The 16,196-nt window shown below is 44.3% G+C and overlaps 1 protein-coding gene across 7 annotated transcripts in view; it reads left to right on the top strand.

The window, feature by feature from the left end:
- The window catches only part of CTNND2 (catenin delta 2), a 943,187-nt gene extending 927,289 nt beyond the window's left edge, over positions 1-15,898 (top strand). For 5 of the 7 annotated variants that reach the window (XM_010356592.2, XM_030927650.1, XM_010356588.2 and 2 more), the window contains 3 exons: positions 200-331; positions 6,853-6,926; positions 14,969-15,898. In XM_010356592.2, the coding sequence (XP_010354894.1) occupies positions 200-331; positions 6,853-6,926; positions 14,969-15,229 (467 nt within the window). In that variant the 3' untranslated portion in view covers positions 15,230-15,898. The remainder of the gene's footprint in view (positions 1-199; positions 332-6,852; positions 6,927-14,968) is intronic. The other 2 variants (XM_030927652.1, XM_030927649.1) reach the window with 2 other exon arrangements.
- The last annotated feature ends 298 nt before the right edge of the window (positions 15,899-16,196 follow it).

The following is a 16,196-nucleotide window of genomic DNA, read 5'->3' as shown; positions in this document are numbered from 1 at the left end:
GTTGTCACAGTTGAGGGAATGGGGTAGGGACAAGAGCCAAAACTGCCAAAAAATTAAAAATTAAAAAGAAAACCCATGAGGTCCTCACGTAGGCATTGAGAGATGCGGAACCATGCACAGGGAGGACGCTGACTGTGTGGAAGGTACACACGCTGTGGAATGAAACGCAGAAAGTCACCCTTTTGATTTCTTTATGTAGCAAGTGCCCCAGCTTCACCTCGGGAAATGATCAGCCTCAAAGAAAGGAAAACAGACTATGAGTGCACCGGCAGCAACGCCACCTACCACGGAGCTAAAGGCGAACACACTTCCAGGAAAGACGCCATGACAGGTGAGCGGCCCTCGCGCGCCCCCTCCTGGGACGTGGTGGCTTGACCTGCCGCAGGACTGAAGGATGAGGCTTCAGGCCTCACGGGGCTGGCAGCGCCCGGCTGCTCAGCAGGACTTAGCAGCTGTCTGGTCACTTGAGAGCTTGATAATGATGATTCCCAAGAATTGGAACTAAGATTAGAAACATAACTAAGAGAAAATGTTTTCTACCCGTGTTTTTTCTCAGTCCTTTCCTCTGGTTTGCCCAGCTCATAATATTCTTTCAAATTAGAAGAGTCCCATATATTTCTTCCTCATTGACATCACCCATTGGGGAGGGGACTCGGTGGAGGCAGTGTAGACAGGCCCTGTGCGTTAGGAATGGAGGGAACTGAAAGAAGGTGGAAGGAAAGGGGAGGGGAGGGGAGGGGGGAGAGGAGAGCAGAGGGCAGGATGGAAAGAGGAAGGGCAGGAGGAGGATTTAAGGGGAACCCCATGAAACTACTGTTGAGATATTTTCCCTTCTTGCCATGAGACAAGGCCATGAGACAACCTCTTACCAGGACATACCCCCAAGAAGCTTCCTTAGAGCTGATAACTGCAGATTCCCTGAGGAGGCATTCATCTTTCACGCTCATCATCCCTCACTGTCTCAGTCACACCCATTGCCTTCCTTTCTCATCAGCCAAGACTCTATGGAGGCCAGAATTGATACAATGAGTGCCCGTCTCTGCCCCCTCCACCGTGCCATGCCCAGCCCATCTGATAACAGGGCTTACCCTTAAATCACTGTATATTCTGTACACATTGTACACTCTGTATATGCCTCTGTTGAGGCACTCACAGCCGCCTCCGAGCTTTCCATACCTCACCCTCTCCCTGGATGGCCCTCCTCCAAGAAGCAGGATGTGGGCTCTGGTTGTAGAGGGAGTTATACCTTAAAAGCAGAGCTGATGGAGCCCTGAGGACCTTTCAACGGGGACCCCACACCCTCTTTACCACATGGGCATGGAGATGGGTCCCTGCTGAAAATAGGCTATGAAGAAGAGCCTTTAATAGAACAAGGCCAGGTTAGATCATTCATAAAGCCGGGGCGCAAAGGGCGCCGTGCATACACTGAGACCCGCTTAGGAGAGGAATCTGAAGAGCAGGAGGCAGTTCTCCGGTAGTGTTTCGGTGTAGACCGGCAGGGAAGCAGAGCAGACAAATTGGATGATTTATTAAAATGCCTCCCAAACCAGGACAGCGAAGATAAATTTTTCTAATAGCAAATGCATTTACCCCAGCAGCAGTGTTTTCCATTGTTAACTCTGCTCAGCTGCATAAAGAAAAGCATAATAAACAGATGTTTCTTATCCCTGCCCCCAGGACCACATTCTGCCTCCATGTGCAGACCCTACAAGGGAACACCTCAGCGCTGCTCCTGAGATGTTTCCTGAATGGGAGAACTTAACTCATTACATGGACTCGAGGTTATTATTCACAGTCACTCTTTCCCCCCTTACATGTTGCCGCATAGATGAACAGGAACCAAGAAAGCTGTGAATCTGAATTCTGAGTCCCTGGAGTCTAGACATTCGGCAGAGGATCCAATTTGTACTGATTATGCTGAACTAGTCATGACACCAAATTCAACTGACATGTGCAGTTAGCATTGCCCTGGGTAGCCACACCAGCAGCTGTCTGGCATGATACACTGAGATTAAAGAATAGTTGTGAGATTGACTGCATTATTAAGTTTAGTGTTTCTCTTTAACTCTCTTACCCGAGAGGATCATTCAAAAGGCCTTCAGGTGTGGGTGTGGGTGTGGGTGTGCATGTTTATGTCAAAACAGTTCCAAGGGCACATGATTGTGCCCTGGACTCAAAATAAAACGAAGCCTAAAATTTACTATGTTTCTGATATTTAATCTTCTTAGAAAATGGCAGGGATCTTGACAATTTCAGTATATGTAATTCTTCAAACTTATTTAAAGGCTTAAACAGCTTTGCTCTAACTTACTTAAAAATGCAATTCAGGAGTACACTATCAATCATGTAGCAAGCCAGAAAGAACATTGAGATCTTTATTGAATAATATGTGTATATAGGGAAGTTCCTCTAAAGCCAGTGAGTGCTGCGTAAATGCCGGTTGTTATTATCACAACAATGATGGTGGTGGTGGTGGTGGTAGTGAGGGTGATGGAGGTGACGGTGGGATAGCAGAAATGAGGATAGTGGTGGTTTGCCACTTTCAATAGTGATATCAATAAGTCCCCAGCCAAGCTGGGTGGAAGCCAGTCTTGCACATAGAGATGGGGAGATTGAGTTTCCAGCCCCCACCCTGCAGGATGTTAGCAAATGCCCATCATTCCAGGGTTTACTTACAAAATCAGATTTCTCGTGGCCTCCACATCAAAAGCACTGCTTTTTCTTGTTCAAGAACAAATACACGGGACACTGAAAGTTCCGTGCATTGAAAGATAACCTGAAAAACTGCCATCTTCCTTGTTTCATTCCCTGCCAAGAAAACGTTCCTTCTGATATGAAAACAAGGGAAGCTTCACCCTCAAAATGCAGCCTATGAGGGCTGGAAGTGGAAACATCTCTTTGATGGAGGTGTCATCTCTTCCTCTGAGCTCTTAGAAGTTCACATCCATCTAGGTGTTTATTCCAGGCTTCCCCCACCCTCCTTTTCTGGATTCATTTTCTAGCTTGGATGAAGCCTCTTGAAATTCTTCTCTCCTAAGTGTTTCTCTGCCACTGGGGAACCCTGAGAAATCCAGTCGGCTGTTCATTCAGGCATGCCGGCTTCAGCAGCAAGTTCTTGCAGTCCTGGATGCCTGGGAACCTCACGTGTTCAGTTCATCTCAAGAAAGGGCTGCATCATCCCAGCAGCTCACTGCCTGACCTTTAAATTCACCTGGAGGTTTTTCCCTCCTGTCTGAGCTTCCCACATACCCTTTCTTCCAATGGTCTGTTTGTTTTTGTCAGTGTCTTTCTTATGCCTTTTATTTATTTATTTGTTTTTGAGATGGAGTTTCGCTCTGTCGCCCAGGCTGGAGTGCAGTGGCGCAATCTCAGCTCACTATGACCTCCACCTCCCGGGTTCAAGCAATTCTTCTGCCCCAGTGCTTCAAGTAGCTGGGATTACAGGTGCCTGCCACCACGCCTGGCTAATTTTTGTATTTTTAGTAGAGACAGGGTTTCACCATGTTGGCCAGGCTGGTCTTGAACTCCTGACATCAAGTGATCCTCCCCCATCAGCCTCTCAAACTGCTGGGATTACAGGCGTGAGCCACCACACCCGGCCTCTTATGCCTTTGAAAGTAATTCTAGTCTTCAGGGTGTTGATTCAGTTGGAAATTGGGTATTTGAGGGCTGATAGAAAAATAGAAAGGCATCTTTCTGTGGGTCCACTATTAGCTGGGCCATATGAGGGTGGAGCCTCTGTGAATTCCTCTGCCTCAAGCGTCCATAAAGGTAGTTCAGTCTCAGCTATGGTCTTGTTTAAATGGGTGAGGGGAAAGAACTTCCAGTATTAACATCCTAGGCTCAGAAGCCACAAAGTCTGCCTCATGCTTTTAAGATTCCTCTGATAAGAGGAATCTTAAATCTGTTTATGATTTCACAGCAGGGAGGGAGGCCAAGACTACAATAGTGCAAATGTTCTAAAAAATATGTGCATTTAGGCCGGGCGCGGTGGCTCAAGCCTGTAATCCCAGCACTTTGGGAGGCCGAGACGGGCAGATCGCGAGGTCAGGAGATTGAGACCATCCTGGCTAACACGGTGAAACCCCGTCTCTACTAAAAAATACAAAAAAACTAGCCGGGCGAGGTGGTGGGCGCCTGTGGTCCCAGCTGCTCGGGAGGCCGAGGCAGGAGAATGGCATAAACCCGGGAGGCGGAGCTTGCAGTGAGCTGAGATCCGGCCACTACACTCCAGCCTGGGCGACAGAGCGGGACTCCGTCTCAAAAAAAAAAAAAAAAGAAAAAAAAAGTGCATTTAATTCTGAGCAAAAGAAAAAACAAAATTTCACCTTATCCCTGAAGGGACATTTTCTATAGCAAATTATAGCTCTGAAGGCAGATTTATCTAAGGTTCACTCATTTATTCATTCAGCAAATGGGCACTTACTCTATGGGTCTCCACTGAGGCCAGGTGCTGTGCCAGGCTCTGAGGATACATACAGAGGTAGCAGCAGGACGGACTGTTTCTGTCTCATGGGCCTTCTGCTCTGGAAGGGGAAGGCAGACAGTACATAAGGTAAACAATAGAACAAGTTCCCAGCAAGATGATACTGCACTGTGTTGAGTAGGAAGAAGAAACTGAACAGGGTAATGAGATGGGGGTGCAGGCGGAAGGGGTTACTTCACTTGACGTGGGAGGAGGAGACATTTAAAGTCTGAGGGAAGCAAGTTCCAGGGAGAAAGATCAGCAGGGACAACATAGCTGCAGCTAAACATATTTTCCCCGTTCTGAGGAGGGAGGGTCAGCAAAGCTGGGGCTCCTTTAACAGGAGGAAAGGAGGGAGAAACGATTGGGAGGTTAGGCAGGAAACAAACCTTGTAGGGCCTCATGGCCGTAGCGGAGAGCCATCTCGGAGTGAAGAGCATTGGAGCGTTACAAGCAGAGAAAGAGACAGAAGCCAACTTGGGTTACAAAGACAGCATTCTGGCTGTTGGTAACAGGATGGATGGAGGAATCGGCCTGGGCAGAGTGGAAGTTGGGTCTTCAAGGAGGATTCGGTAGCAATGGTCCAGAGAGAGACGGTGGTTTGCACCATAATACAGAGACAGGAGTGACATGCATTCAACAGAGAGGATAGCAGAATGGTCTTTAAAATGGAAAAATGGGCTCTCGGCCCTCACTTTCTAAGCCGAACTCTCCAGGAGGAATTTTATTGCACAGCTGTAATGAACTCTTAGGTAAAAAATCCTGGGTGGAGTGAACTTAGACTTTGAAAGGCTATACTGACCTTGCTCTCGTGGCCCATAGGTGGAGTGATCCTACTTCATTATCCCCTAAATACTGGAAGCAAACAATAAGCCCTTCCCAGTTTTAGAGTGTTTCGTACCCCACTGACACTGAACAGACAGCATTTTCCAAAGCTTTTTAAAAAAAAAATTATGAATACATAATAGTTGTACTTAAGGGGTACATGTGATTTTTTTCATGCAAGTATTCAGCGTATAATAATCAAATAAGCATAATTAAGATACCATCACCTTAAACATTTATTATTTATATTAGGAACATTCCAATCCCATTATTCTAGTTGTTCTGAAATATACAATGAATTATTGTGAATTATGGTTGCCCTATCATGCTATGAAACACTAGATCTTTTCTCTTCTATTTTTCTATGCATTAACCATCACCTCTTATTCCTCTCTCCCAACTCCCCTTCTCAGTCTCTGGTAACCATCATTCTACTGTCCATCTTCATGAGATCAATTTTTTTTTAGCTACCACATATTCCACATATGCGCAAGAACATATGATATTTGTCTTTCTGTGCCTGGCTTGTTTCACTTAACATAAATCACCTCCAATTCCATCCGTGTTGCTGTGAGTGACAGGATTTCATTCTTTTTATGGCCAAACACTGTTGTGTACATATACCACCTTTTCTTTACCCATTCATCTGTTGGTGGACACTTGGGTTACTTCCACATCTAGGCTATTGCGAACAGTGCTGCAATAAACATGGGAGTACAGATATCTTTTGATATACTGATTTCCTTTCTTTCGAATATACACCCACCAATGGGATTGCTAGGTGATGTGGTCATTCTACCAAAGATTTCTTGAACTATGACCCTTCAGCAGCTGTGAAGGGAGTGGTGGCCTGTGCCCTTAGTCTGAGTGGATGGCTTGAGCTTCAGGGGTTTCCCATAAGGAAGTGGGCTAACAGGCCCCCTCTCTGGGCCTTCAGAAGCTGCTGGCAACTAGAGGAGACCTTCATCTCTTTCATCTAGACCACCGGCAAGCCAGACAACAGAGCGGGATCCTCCCTCTGCATCTAGTTTGATTCCAAAGCCGCAGGCTTCCAGATGCGTGGGGGCACGCAGCGATGTTCCCTGCCCATCTTTTGGGCCTGTAAGAAATGAACTGTCTGAAAGATGATCAAGCACTTCTGTGAGCTCAAATTAGAAATTTTATTCTTGTCACTCTCCAGGCTAAAAGCTAAGCTGCTAATACAGACTCCTGCATGCTTCAGTGCAGGTGACAAGCCTTTATTACCCGCCAGTTTTCACCAGAAAAGAAGGCCAGAAAACTTACAAAATGACCATCTGTTTGCAGCATCTGCCCTGACCCTGTCTGCGATGTGAGCGTTATTGCAAGCGGCTGACATGCTATGGGGATTTTCTAGAATAACTGTTGTCCCTTTTTAATATCTGTATGTAAAATGAAGTGTTCAGGGCCAAAGAATGTCTTCTACTTGGAATGGTCCCCAAGAAAACAAGCTTTGTTAGGGCAAGAGCTTGGTCCAGTAACCACTATTCCTCATTTGTGATGTTGTTTTCTTTGCTAAACTTTTGTTTTCCTTTTAATTTTAGCTCAAAACACTGGAATTTCAACTTTGTATAGGAATTCATATGGTGCGCCCGCTGAAGACATCAAACACAACCAGGTAAAATAAATGCAACACGTTTGTATTTCTTTTTCAATGTGACTCATGTGAAATAACCTGGAATTTTAAACGTAAATTTTCATCCAACATACATAAAGAACTGAAAGAGGAGGCAACGTCCCCTGAGGCCCTCTCCTCACTTTGGTTGCAGCACGAGTGTGTGTGTGTGTGAGTGTGTGTGTGTGTGTGTGTGTGTGTGTGTGTGTGGTGGACTCGGCAGAACAGCCTCAAATTTGCAAATGGCCTTTGAACCTCGTGCTTGATCTGGTGCAGAAAGCAAGTATTCTGCTATGGTGCAAAACTAAAAGAAACCCCCAAATGGACAAGTGTAGGATGTTGTTACTAAATAGGAATTGTCTGGACCGGAATTACTCAACAGAGATCGAGTAGCTCCTGTAACCCTGCAAATGCGTTAGGAAGGAAGCATTCATTATACATGATCACTACCAATAAAGGAGACGCAGCAAATTCAGTAGAGAACTTGAAAAAGATAGAATACATAAATAAGTTCTATTATTCTGCAGTACATTACATGCATTGTAGTGTCTTGCTACTCAAAGTCTAGTTGGGGAACCAACAGCGTCAGTGTTACCCGGAATCTTGTTAGAAATACAGGAGAGATTCTCCTCTGGCTCCTAACCCTAACCCGTTCAAGATTTTCTACAGCACAGTTGCATTCTAATTAGATGGCCTTGTGTGCACATTCAAGTTTGAGGAGCACTGAACAGTAGATTCTTTTTATTATTGTTATTGTTTTATTTTTATTATTATACTTTAAGTTCTGGGATACATGTGCAAAATGTGCAGTTTTGTTACATAGGTATACACGTGCCATGGTGGTTTGCTGCACCCATCAACCCAACATCCAAATTAGGTATTTCTCCTAATGTTATCCCTCCCCTAGCCCCCCATCCCCAGACAGGCTCCAGTGTGTGATGTTCCCCTATGTCCATGTGTTCTCATTGTTCGACTCCCACTTATGAGTGAGAACATGTGGTGTTTGGTTTTCTATTCTTGTGATAGTTTCCTAAGAATCATGGTTTTCAGCTTCATCCATGTCCCTGCAAAGGACATGACCTCATCCTTTTTTATGGCTGCATAGTATTCCATAGTATATATGTGCCACATTTTATTTATCCAGTCTATCATTGATGGACATTTGGGTTGGTTCCAAGTCTTTGCTATTGTGAATAGTGCCACAATAAACATACACATACATGTGTCTTTATAGTAGAATGATTTATAACCCTTTGGGATTATAACCCAGTAATGGGATTGCTCCGGTCAAATGGTATTTCTAGTTCTAGATCCTTGAGGAATCGACACACTGTCTTCCACAATGGTTGAACTAATTTATACTCCCACCAACAGCGTAAAAGTGTTCCTATTTTTCCACATCCTCTCCAGCGTCTGTTGTTTCCTGACTTTTTAATGATTGACATTCTAACTGGTGTGAGATGGTATCTCACTGTGGTTTTGATTTGCATTTCTCTAATGACCAGTGATGATGAGCTTCACTCATACGTCTGTAGGCTGCATAAATGCCTTCTTTTGAAAAGTGTCTGTTCATATCCTTTGCCTGCTTTTGATGGGGTTGTTTTTTTTCTTGTAAATTTGTGTAAGTTCTTTGTAGATTCTGGATATTAGCCCTTTGTCAGATGGGTAGATTGCAAAAATTTTCTCCCATTCTGTAAGTTGCCTGTTCACTCTGATGATAGTTTATTTTGCTGTGCAGAAGCTCTTTAATTTAATTAAATCCCATTTGTCAATATTGGCTTTTGTTGCCATTGCTTTTAGTGTTTTATACATGAAGTCTTTGCCCGTGCCTACATCCTGAATGGTATTGCCCAGGTTTTCTTGCAGGATTTTTTATGGTCCTAGGTTTTATGTTTAAGTCTTTGATATATCTTGAGTTGACTTTTGTATAAGGTGTAAGAAAGGGGTCCAGTTTCAGTTTTCTGCATATGGCTAGCCAGTTTTCCCAACAACATTTATTAAATAAGGAATCTTTTCCCCTTGCTTGTGTCAGGTTTGTCAAAGATCAGATGGTTGTAGATGTGTAGTGTTATTTCTAAGGCCTCTGTTCTGTTCCTTTACTCTATATATCTGAACAGTAGATTCTTAAGGAACCAGTCTGAGAGAGAGAAAGAGAGAGTGTGTATGTTATTCAGCAAACATTTATTGAAGGCTTATTTTCTCTGGCTCTGCAGAAACTATAAAAGCCAAAGACACAGTCTGTTCTCCCTCGTTGTTCAGAAACTTCATACATCTCTCTTCCGATGGTGGGCATCAGCCTACTCCATGTGCAGCACTCTGGAAAACATATAGTGTTGTCTGTGACCCCCTGGTGAATGACTTGGCCCTCATGGCCTATTTGATGTGATGCTAACATCTAGTCAGCCTACCCTCAGTTACAGTATTTGCTAAAAGCAAAGAAACCAATGACTGAATAAATAGGGTCATGAGTTGTAGACACCAGGTCACCAGGGAGGCCCCAACTATTCACTTGCCAACCTGCCTCCATAAAGGCAAACAGAAACAAAATGTATTAGAAATGCCAACTTCATTTATGGAAATCAACCATGCTTCTTGCAGCAAATATTATGAAATTCTGGATGTAGAATAAGCAGACTATTGCCAGTTATTACCGATTCTTGTCAGGTTGTAATAGGACCATGATTTTGCTGCCAAGAGTGTGAGATTCATCTTGAGTTCCCCCAGGTAGACAGAAGCTCCTCACCAGAACCAGCTCCCTCTGCACCAGCCTTCCTCTCCCAGGAGCTGGCATTGAAGAAACGCCCTGACATGGCCAGGGGTCTTTGACATCTCACAGAGTGGCTGCAGTAGGTTCCAAAAGACTGCTTGCCATCTAGATTTAGAGGACAGTCCATAATGGCTCTAAGGGGCACATTCTTTTACCTAAGCATATCCTGAGCATTTAAGCAAATGAGAATTAATATGCTAAGATGGCATCCTTGCCACGCGTGTGAACACCACCTAGCCATAGCCTTTCTCCCGGAGGTCCCCAGAATGTGCTTGACTCAGTCTCAGAGGGGAACACCAAGGCCGCTGAGCTTCAGGCAAATGTTGCTAAAATCCACCCTGAATGGAGAGCAAGCTCCACCCCTCTCGTCAGGACCGAGGCATTGCAGGCAGGCCCCCAGCAGAGCTGAGTCCTGTCTTCACAGCTCAGGACCACCATCATTCCCTGTGAGGGACCAGCCCAGGGAAATGGATGATTGGATCATTCTATCTTAGCCTAACATCCAACAACATTTTAAAATGTCCAACAAAGAGAGGGTTCCCCCACAAAAAAAAATATATATATATATATATTTCCAAGGAGATCATAATGACACTCCAGTGAACTTGGAGAGGAGGAAAGAAAGCATTTTGCTTATTTTGGACTAAGTTATAGGAATAAACCTAGTCTTGACTTGCAGCTTTCTCTCTTGGGGACTCAATAAAGTGCAACCATCCTAACCCTTCAAAAGACACATTTTCAATCTCTTCCGGTTGGAAGTCCTAGAGAGGACTCATAAACAGTATCCCTGACTTGGATTCTCTGGCCATGGAGGTGTAGCCAACCATTCTAGGTGGAATGCTTCCATGTCAGGAGCTTGCCTGGCGAAAAGTTACCCCAGAACTTCGCGCCTGGAACAGTTTTACCAGGAGGGATGCTCTAGGGTTTGGTCAGTTTCAGCATCGAAGCTTGTCCTCTGCTGAGCGCTCCTATCTCCTGGGTGGCTCAGTCACCAGCCGGGTCTCACAGGCTTCACGCTGGATAGTGACTGAGCTTATGGGGAAGCGATTCGTGGAGGGAAATCAGTTTCAAGTGGATCTCCAAGATAAGGCAAGAGATAGGGAGAACTGAGAAAGAGACGCCTGCACCAGACACATGGCCACACGTGGGTGCTGCTCCTGTGACTACCTGGGACTCAGGCACATTTTCAGCAAACTCTGAGCTTAAAGCCTCCTAGAAGAAACCATCAGTAGTATAAAATACAGTTTGTGATCTTTGGTTTGAATGTCTGAGGTCAGCAGGTTACAGACATCACTTTAGAGTTAACTGACTGGACGCAGTGGCTAGTGCCTGTAATCCTAGCACTTTAGGAGGCCGAGGCAGGCAGATTGCTTGAGTTCAGTAGTTCAAGACCAGCTTGGGCAACATAGCAAAACTGTGTGTCTACAAAAAAATACAAAAATTAGCTGGGCATGGTGGTGTGTTCCTGTAGTCCCAGCTACCTGGGATGCTGAGGCAGGAGGATGGCTTGAACCTGGAAGGTGGAGGCTACAGTGAGCCATGAGTGTGCCACTGCACTCTAGCCTGGGTGACAAAGTGAGACCTTGTCTCAAAGAAAAAAAACAAAAAAGTCTTAACTATGCATACTTTCCAAAAATCCTTTTGAGCTTCTACCAGTCCACCCCATACTTATAAAGAGAAATATCATATTGAATGGTATCTATCTAGCTGACAACAGGATTTTTGTTCAGGAACTGGAAACAAAGAGCTTTGCTGTTTTGATGACCAATATTTAAATGATAACAAAACCAGAATCTTGAGTTCCTTCCTGGTGTCCTTAGTTCCACTGTCACGTGAGCAGGCCAGTTGTAATTGTCCGCAGAAAGGAGGAAGATGAGATTCCAGGAGCATATGTGTTTCCTTCAGTCCCCCAGCCAGGAAGAGGCAAACACTCATCCTGGTTCTTCCGTCTTCCTGTCCCATTTTTTCACCTCTGTGCCAGTGGTTCTCAAATTGGAGCATGAGCCAGAATTCCCCAAAGGGTTGTTAAAGCACAGATTGCTGGAGCCCATCCCCAGAGGCCCTGATTCAGTAGGTCTGGAGTGGGGCCCAGTAATCTGCATTTCTAACAAGTTCCCAGGTGATGCTGATGCTGCTGGTCTTGGGATGATGCTTTGAGAACCACTGATACTTAATATCTGGCCTCCTTCATTTTCTGTGAACACTCTGAGTCTTTCTATGAACACTCTGAGACATGGAAAAGTTTGAAGATCTGTACTGGGCTACTGTTCACCTTGTGTTCAAAATAAATCCAGTTTCCTGGCAAATTTGTTAAGGAATAAACCCACATAATCTTTTGTCATTATGCTAACAGAGTTGGAAGGTGTCATGACACTATCCTTCATAATTTAGAGTGAACATTCTACTGTGGAGGAAAAACTTCAGCAAAGATAACTTGATAGAAACAGAAGCCATGGAACGGAGTGCAGAGAGTGTGGGTGTATTGACCCTGGAGTGAGCTGCTGGTCATAGCCCCTTTCCAAAACAAGATGCAGCGTTAAGGCAAAGAAGGCAAAAGCTTTGGGCTTGCGTGTTCCTGGGCTTCTCTAGACCATAACAGACACCCAGATTCAGAAATCCCCACTGCTCTATTGGGGCATCATTCTACTTCCCTCATTCAAATCTGACTGATGCAAACTGTGCAATTTTTAATGCATTTATTTTTAGCTCTTATGTGGGGAGGGCTTTGGGAGGGGTCATTTCATCAGCCAGATTTTCAACACTGTCAGATATTCTCTTAAAGTTTAAAATGCAGCCAATATTCCTCCACCACGGATGTGTTTCACCAGCAGACGTCCATACCACAAGACCAGTGAGCAAATTCAGTCTCTCCGGGTGCAGCAGTGTCACGTGCCACCTGTGACAGTCCATTTCTACACACTCTTGGGACTGGGCACCAAACCTCAGAAGTGATTGGTGTGGGTTATGAACAGTGCAGATGAATGGAAGAAGTTAATTCTCTGGGGCAAGAGGCTCAGAAAGCTGATACCCAGCTCCAAAATGTTCACCAACCGGAGAGACCATGACAACAGTCTCAAAGCAATTTGAACAAGGTTGTGCAAAAGAAAAAAAAAAAAAATGAAAGCAGAAAGCAGAAGCCACTTTGGAGGAAACCCATAACCCTTGTGAGTGACTCCCCCGAAGACATTCCTGTCCCGTGCACTGGCTCCCCTGGCCCCCCAAATATGCATCAGAAAACACACCGCTCCTGGATCTCTTTGGTCCACCGACTTGCTTTCTTATCTTAGAGCCTGGAGTCAGCTCCTTGAGGCCTGTCCTCCAAGGTTTGGTCGCCTTGGCTCTGACAGGACTGGGCTAGGTTGATAGAACACCTGGGTTCTAGAGTCAGCCAGCCGTATGTTCCAGTTCCAGCTCACACTACCACTAGCTATGATATTTTGGAGAAGTTTCTTAACTTCTCTCTGCTTAAGTTTTCTTATCTATAAGATGGGAGTTTGCTGGAGGGATGTATGGATGGATGGATTGGTGGATGGATAGGAAAACAGACAGATGATAGATGATAGATATTGATGTAGACAGACACAAACACACATAAATATTTATGACTACTGGAGTATTAAAGAATTTGCTAAATGTTGAATAGGGTGCCCTGCTGAACTAGAAACACAGCAGATCTAGCTCCCTCCCTGTGTAATTTTTCCAAACTTTTGGATTCTGAGCCTTTGCATGTCTTGCACTTGGAAAGCAGCCCTGTGTTGGAGTGGAGTTCAGCAGAGCACAAGCAGAGCTCTTCAAAGCATAGAAAAGGGCACCCCAACCTAGCAACGCAGTCCAGTAGACCTGGACTTAGCAGTATTTAATTGCAGATGTTGCAAACATTCATTCCAAATGTTCCTCTCATCCTTTATTAGCTCACAGGCTAACAAAGGTTTATGCTGTATGGACTTTTGGACTTCTGTAGGTAGACAGAAACCTCATTCATTCAGCCACCACTAACTAGACACGTGGGACATCCTAGACAGCTGCTGTGATGAAGTTCACCACTTCTTTGAAGATCAGGTCGATTACTAGTATAAATCAATGACATATATAAGAGGGAGTTTCACTTACTTGAGAGAAGAATTATGTGTAAGCCGTTAAAAGCATTCATTTACACACAACGTGCTAATTACAAATCATTATCTATTAGCTAAGACCAATTTCTAGAGGACATTTCCTTGCTGAACTTTAGTTAAATTAATAGGGAGTCACAGAGTCCACCCAAAAGTGATCAAACAGTATTTCTTTAAGAGTGTTTAATAATTCACACCAGACTTCCTCCCCAATTACTGCTGATTAACAGAACTTCGTGCATCCCGGTATGTACTTGCTATAGGGTTACCCTCACCCTTCACCTTGGGAGGTTCTGCTCATTTCAGGAACCGGTGCTTGAAAAGGGACCCCAGGGACTAGAACAGATACTAATGCACCAATGTTTATTGCAACATTATTTACAGCAGCTGAAAGGTAGAAATAACCCAAGTGTCCATCAACGGATGAATGGATAAATAAAATGTGGTCTGTGCCTACCATGGACTGTTTTATTTTTATAGGGATACAATCATGGGGTGCAAGTGCAGTTCTGCTACATTGATACATTGCACTGAGGTGAAGTCATGGCCTTCAGTGCATTCATCAGTGGACCAATGCACATCACAGTGGAATATTATTCAGCCACAAAAACGGATCACGGTCTGACATATGCAACACCGTGGATGGACCATGCAAACTTTATGCTAAGTGAAAGAAGCCAGTCACACAAGGACAAGTACTCTATGCAGCGCCTATATTATGCAGATTTCTAGAGACAGAAAGTAGAATGGTGCTTGCCGTGGGCCCAGAGAGAGGGGATGAGGAATTACATTTAATGGGCACAGAGTTTCTGTTTGGGATGATTTTAAAAGTGGTGGAAATGGACGGTGATGGTTGTACAACACTGTGAATGTTCTTAATGCTACCTAATTAATCTTACACTTCAACATTTCTTAAAGCAAGCAGTTTTATGTTACGTATATTTTGCCATGATAAAGATTATGCAGAATGATAGCACGTGGACCTAGGAGTCAGTTTTCAAAAAGAAAGCCGATGACAGTTGGCAGTTTTGGAGGAGCAGTGCCACCGTGGTGAATGCCTGGATGTACACAGCCTCTTCTTTGAAGGAGAGTTGGGTGTCGGGACAAGAGGGAGGCTGAGTCAAGGGAAACCAAGTAACCCAGTGTGGCTCTTCTTTCCCGTTCAGGTTTCAGCACAGCCAGTCCCACAGGAGCCCAGCAGAAAAGATTACGAGACCTACCAGCCATTTCAGAATTCCACGAGAAATTACGACGAGTCCTTCTTCGAGGACCAGGTCCACCATCGCCCTCCCGCCAGCGAGTACACCATGCACCTGGGTCTCAAGTCCACCGGCAACTACGTTGACTTCTACTCAGCTGCCCGTCCCTACAGTGAACTGAACTATGAAACGAGCCACTACCCGGCCTCTCCCGACTCCTGGGTGTGAGGAGTGGGGCACAGGCGCTCCGGGAACAGTGCATGTGCATGCATACCACAAGACATTTCTTTCTGTTTTATTTTTTTTCTTCTGCAAATTTAGTTTGTTAAAGCCTGTTCCATAGGAAGGCTGTGATAACCAGTAAGGAAATATTAAGAAAGCTATTTTAGAAAGCTAAATGAATCGCAAGTTAACTTGGAAATCAGTAGAAAGCTAAAGTGATCCTAAATACAACAATGGGCAGCACCTTTCTAGTGTGAGCTGTAGAGTAATGAGAAGTGCTTTATACTGAACGTGGCTGATGGGAGGAGAGACGAGGCATTCGGGCCGGTGGGGCGTGAGGGTTATCGTTAAGCACAAGACACAGAATAGTTTACACACTGTATGGGGGACGGCTTCTCACGCTTTGTTTACTCTCTTCATCCGTTGTGACTCTAGGCTTCAAGTTGCATTGGGGTTCCTCTGTACAGCAAGATGTTTCTTGCCTTTTGTTAATGCATTGTTGTAAAGTATTTGATGTACATTACAGATTAAAGAAGAAAAGCGCGTTGTGTATATTACACCAATGCCGCCGTGTTTCCTCATCTATGGTTCTAAATATTGCTTCAATTTCAAACTTTTGAAAGATGTATGGATTTCCAGCTTTTCTTTTCTTTACTTTCTCCCAGTATGTTTTAACAAAAAAAAAAAAAAAAAGCAGGAAAAAAGGAATATTTAGCAGTATTGTTCGTTCTGATATGTGAATTTGTTTGTGGCAACTAAACAAGGCATTCAGCAGTTTCTGACAAATAACATACATCATTCCACACTCCTTGTCAACAAAGTGCTTTTTCACTGCCTAAAATTTTAGATGTAGATATTTGAAATAGATTTTTTCATTTATACCAGTTTTCTTTATGATGATACAGTGTTAAAAGAAAATAAATTACAATTGATCTGTCATCCATATTTGCTAAGAATGTCTATTTCCAAGGAC

Source organism: Rhinopithecus roxellana, chromosome 3 (assembly GCF_007565055.1).
Source record: "Rhinopithecus roxellana isolate Shanxi Qingling chromosome 3, ASM756505v1, whole genome shotgun sequence".
Classification (NCBI taxonomy): Eukaryota; Metazoa; Chordata; class Mammalia; order Primates; family Cercopithecidae; genus Rhinopithecus; species Rhinopithecus roxellana.
The sequence above is the reverse complement of the archived record's forward strand: the minus strand, read 5'-3'. Positions and strand labels throughout refer to the sequence as shown.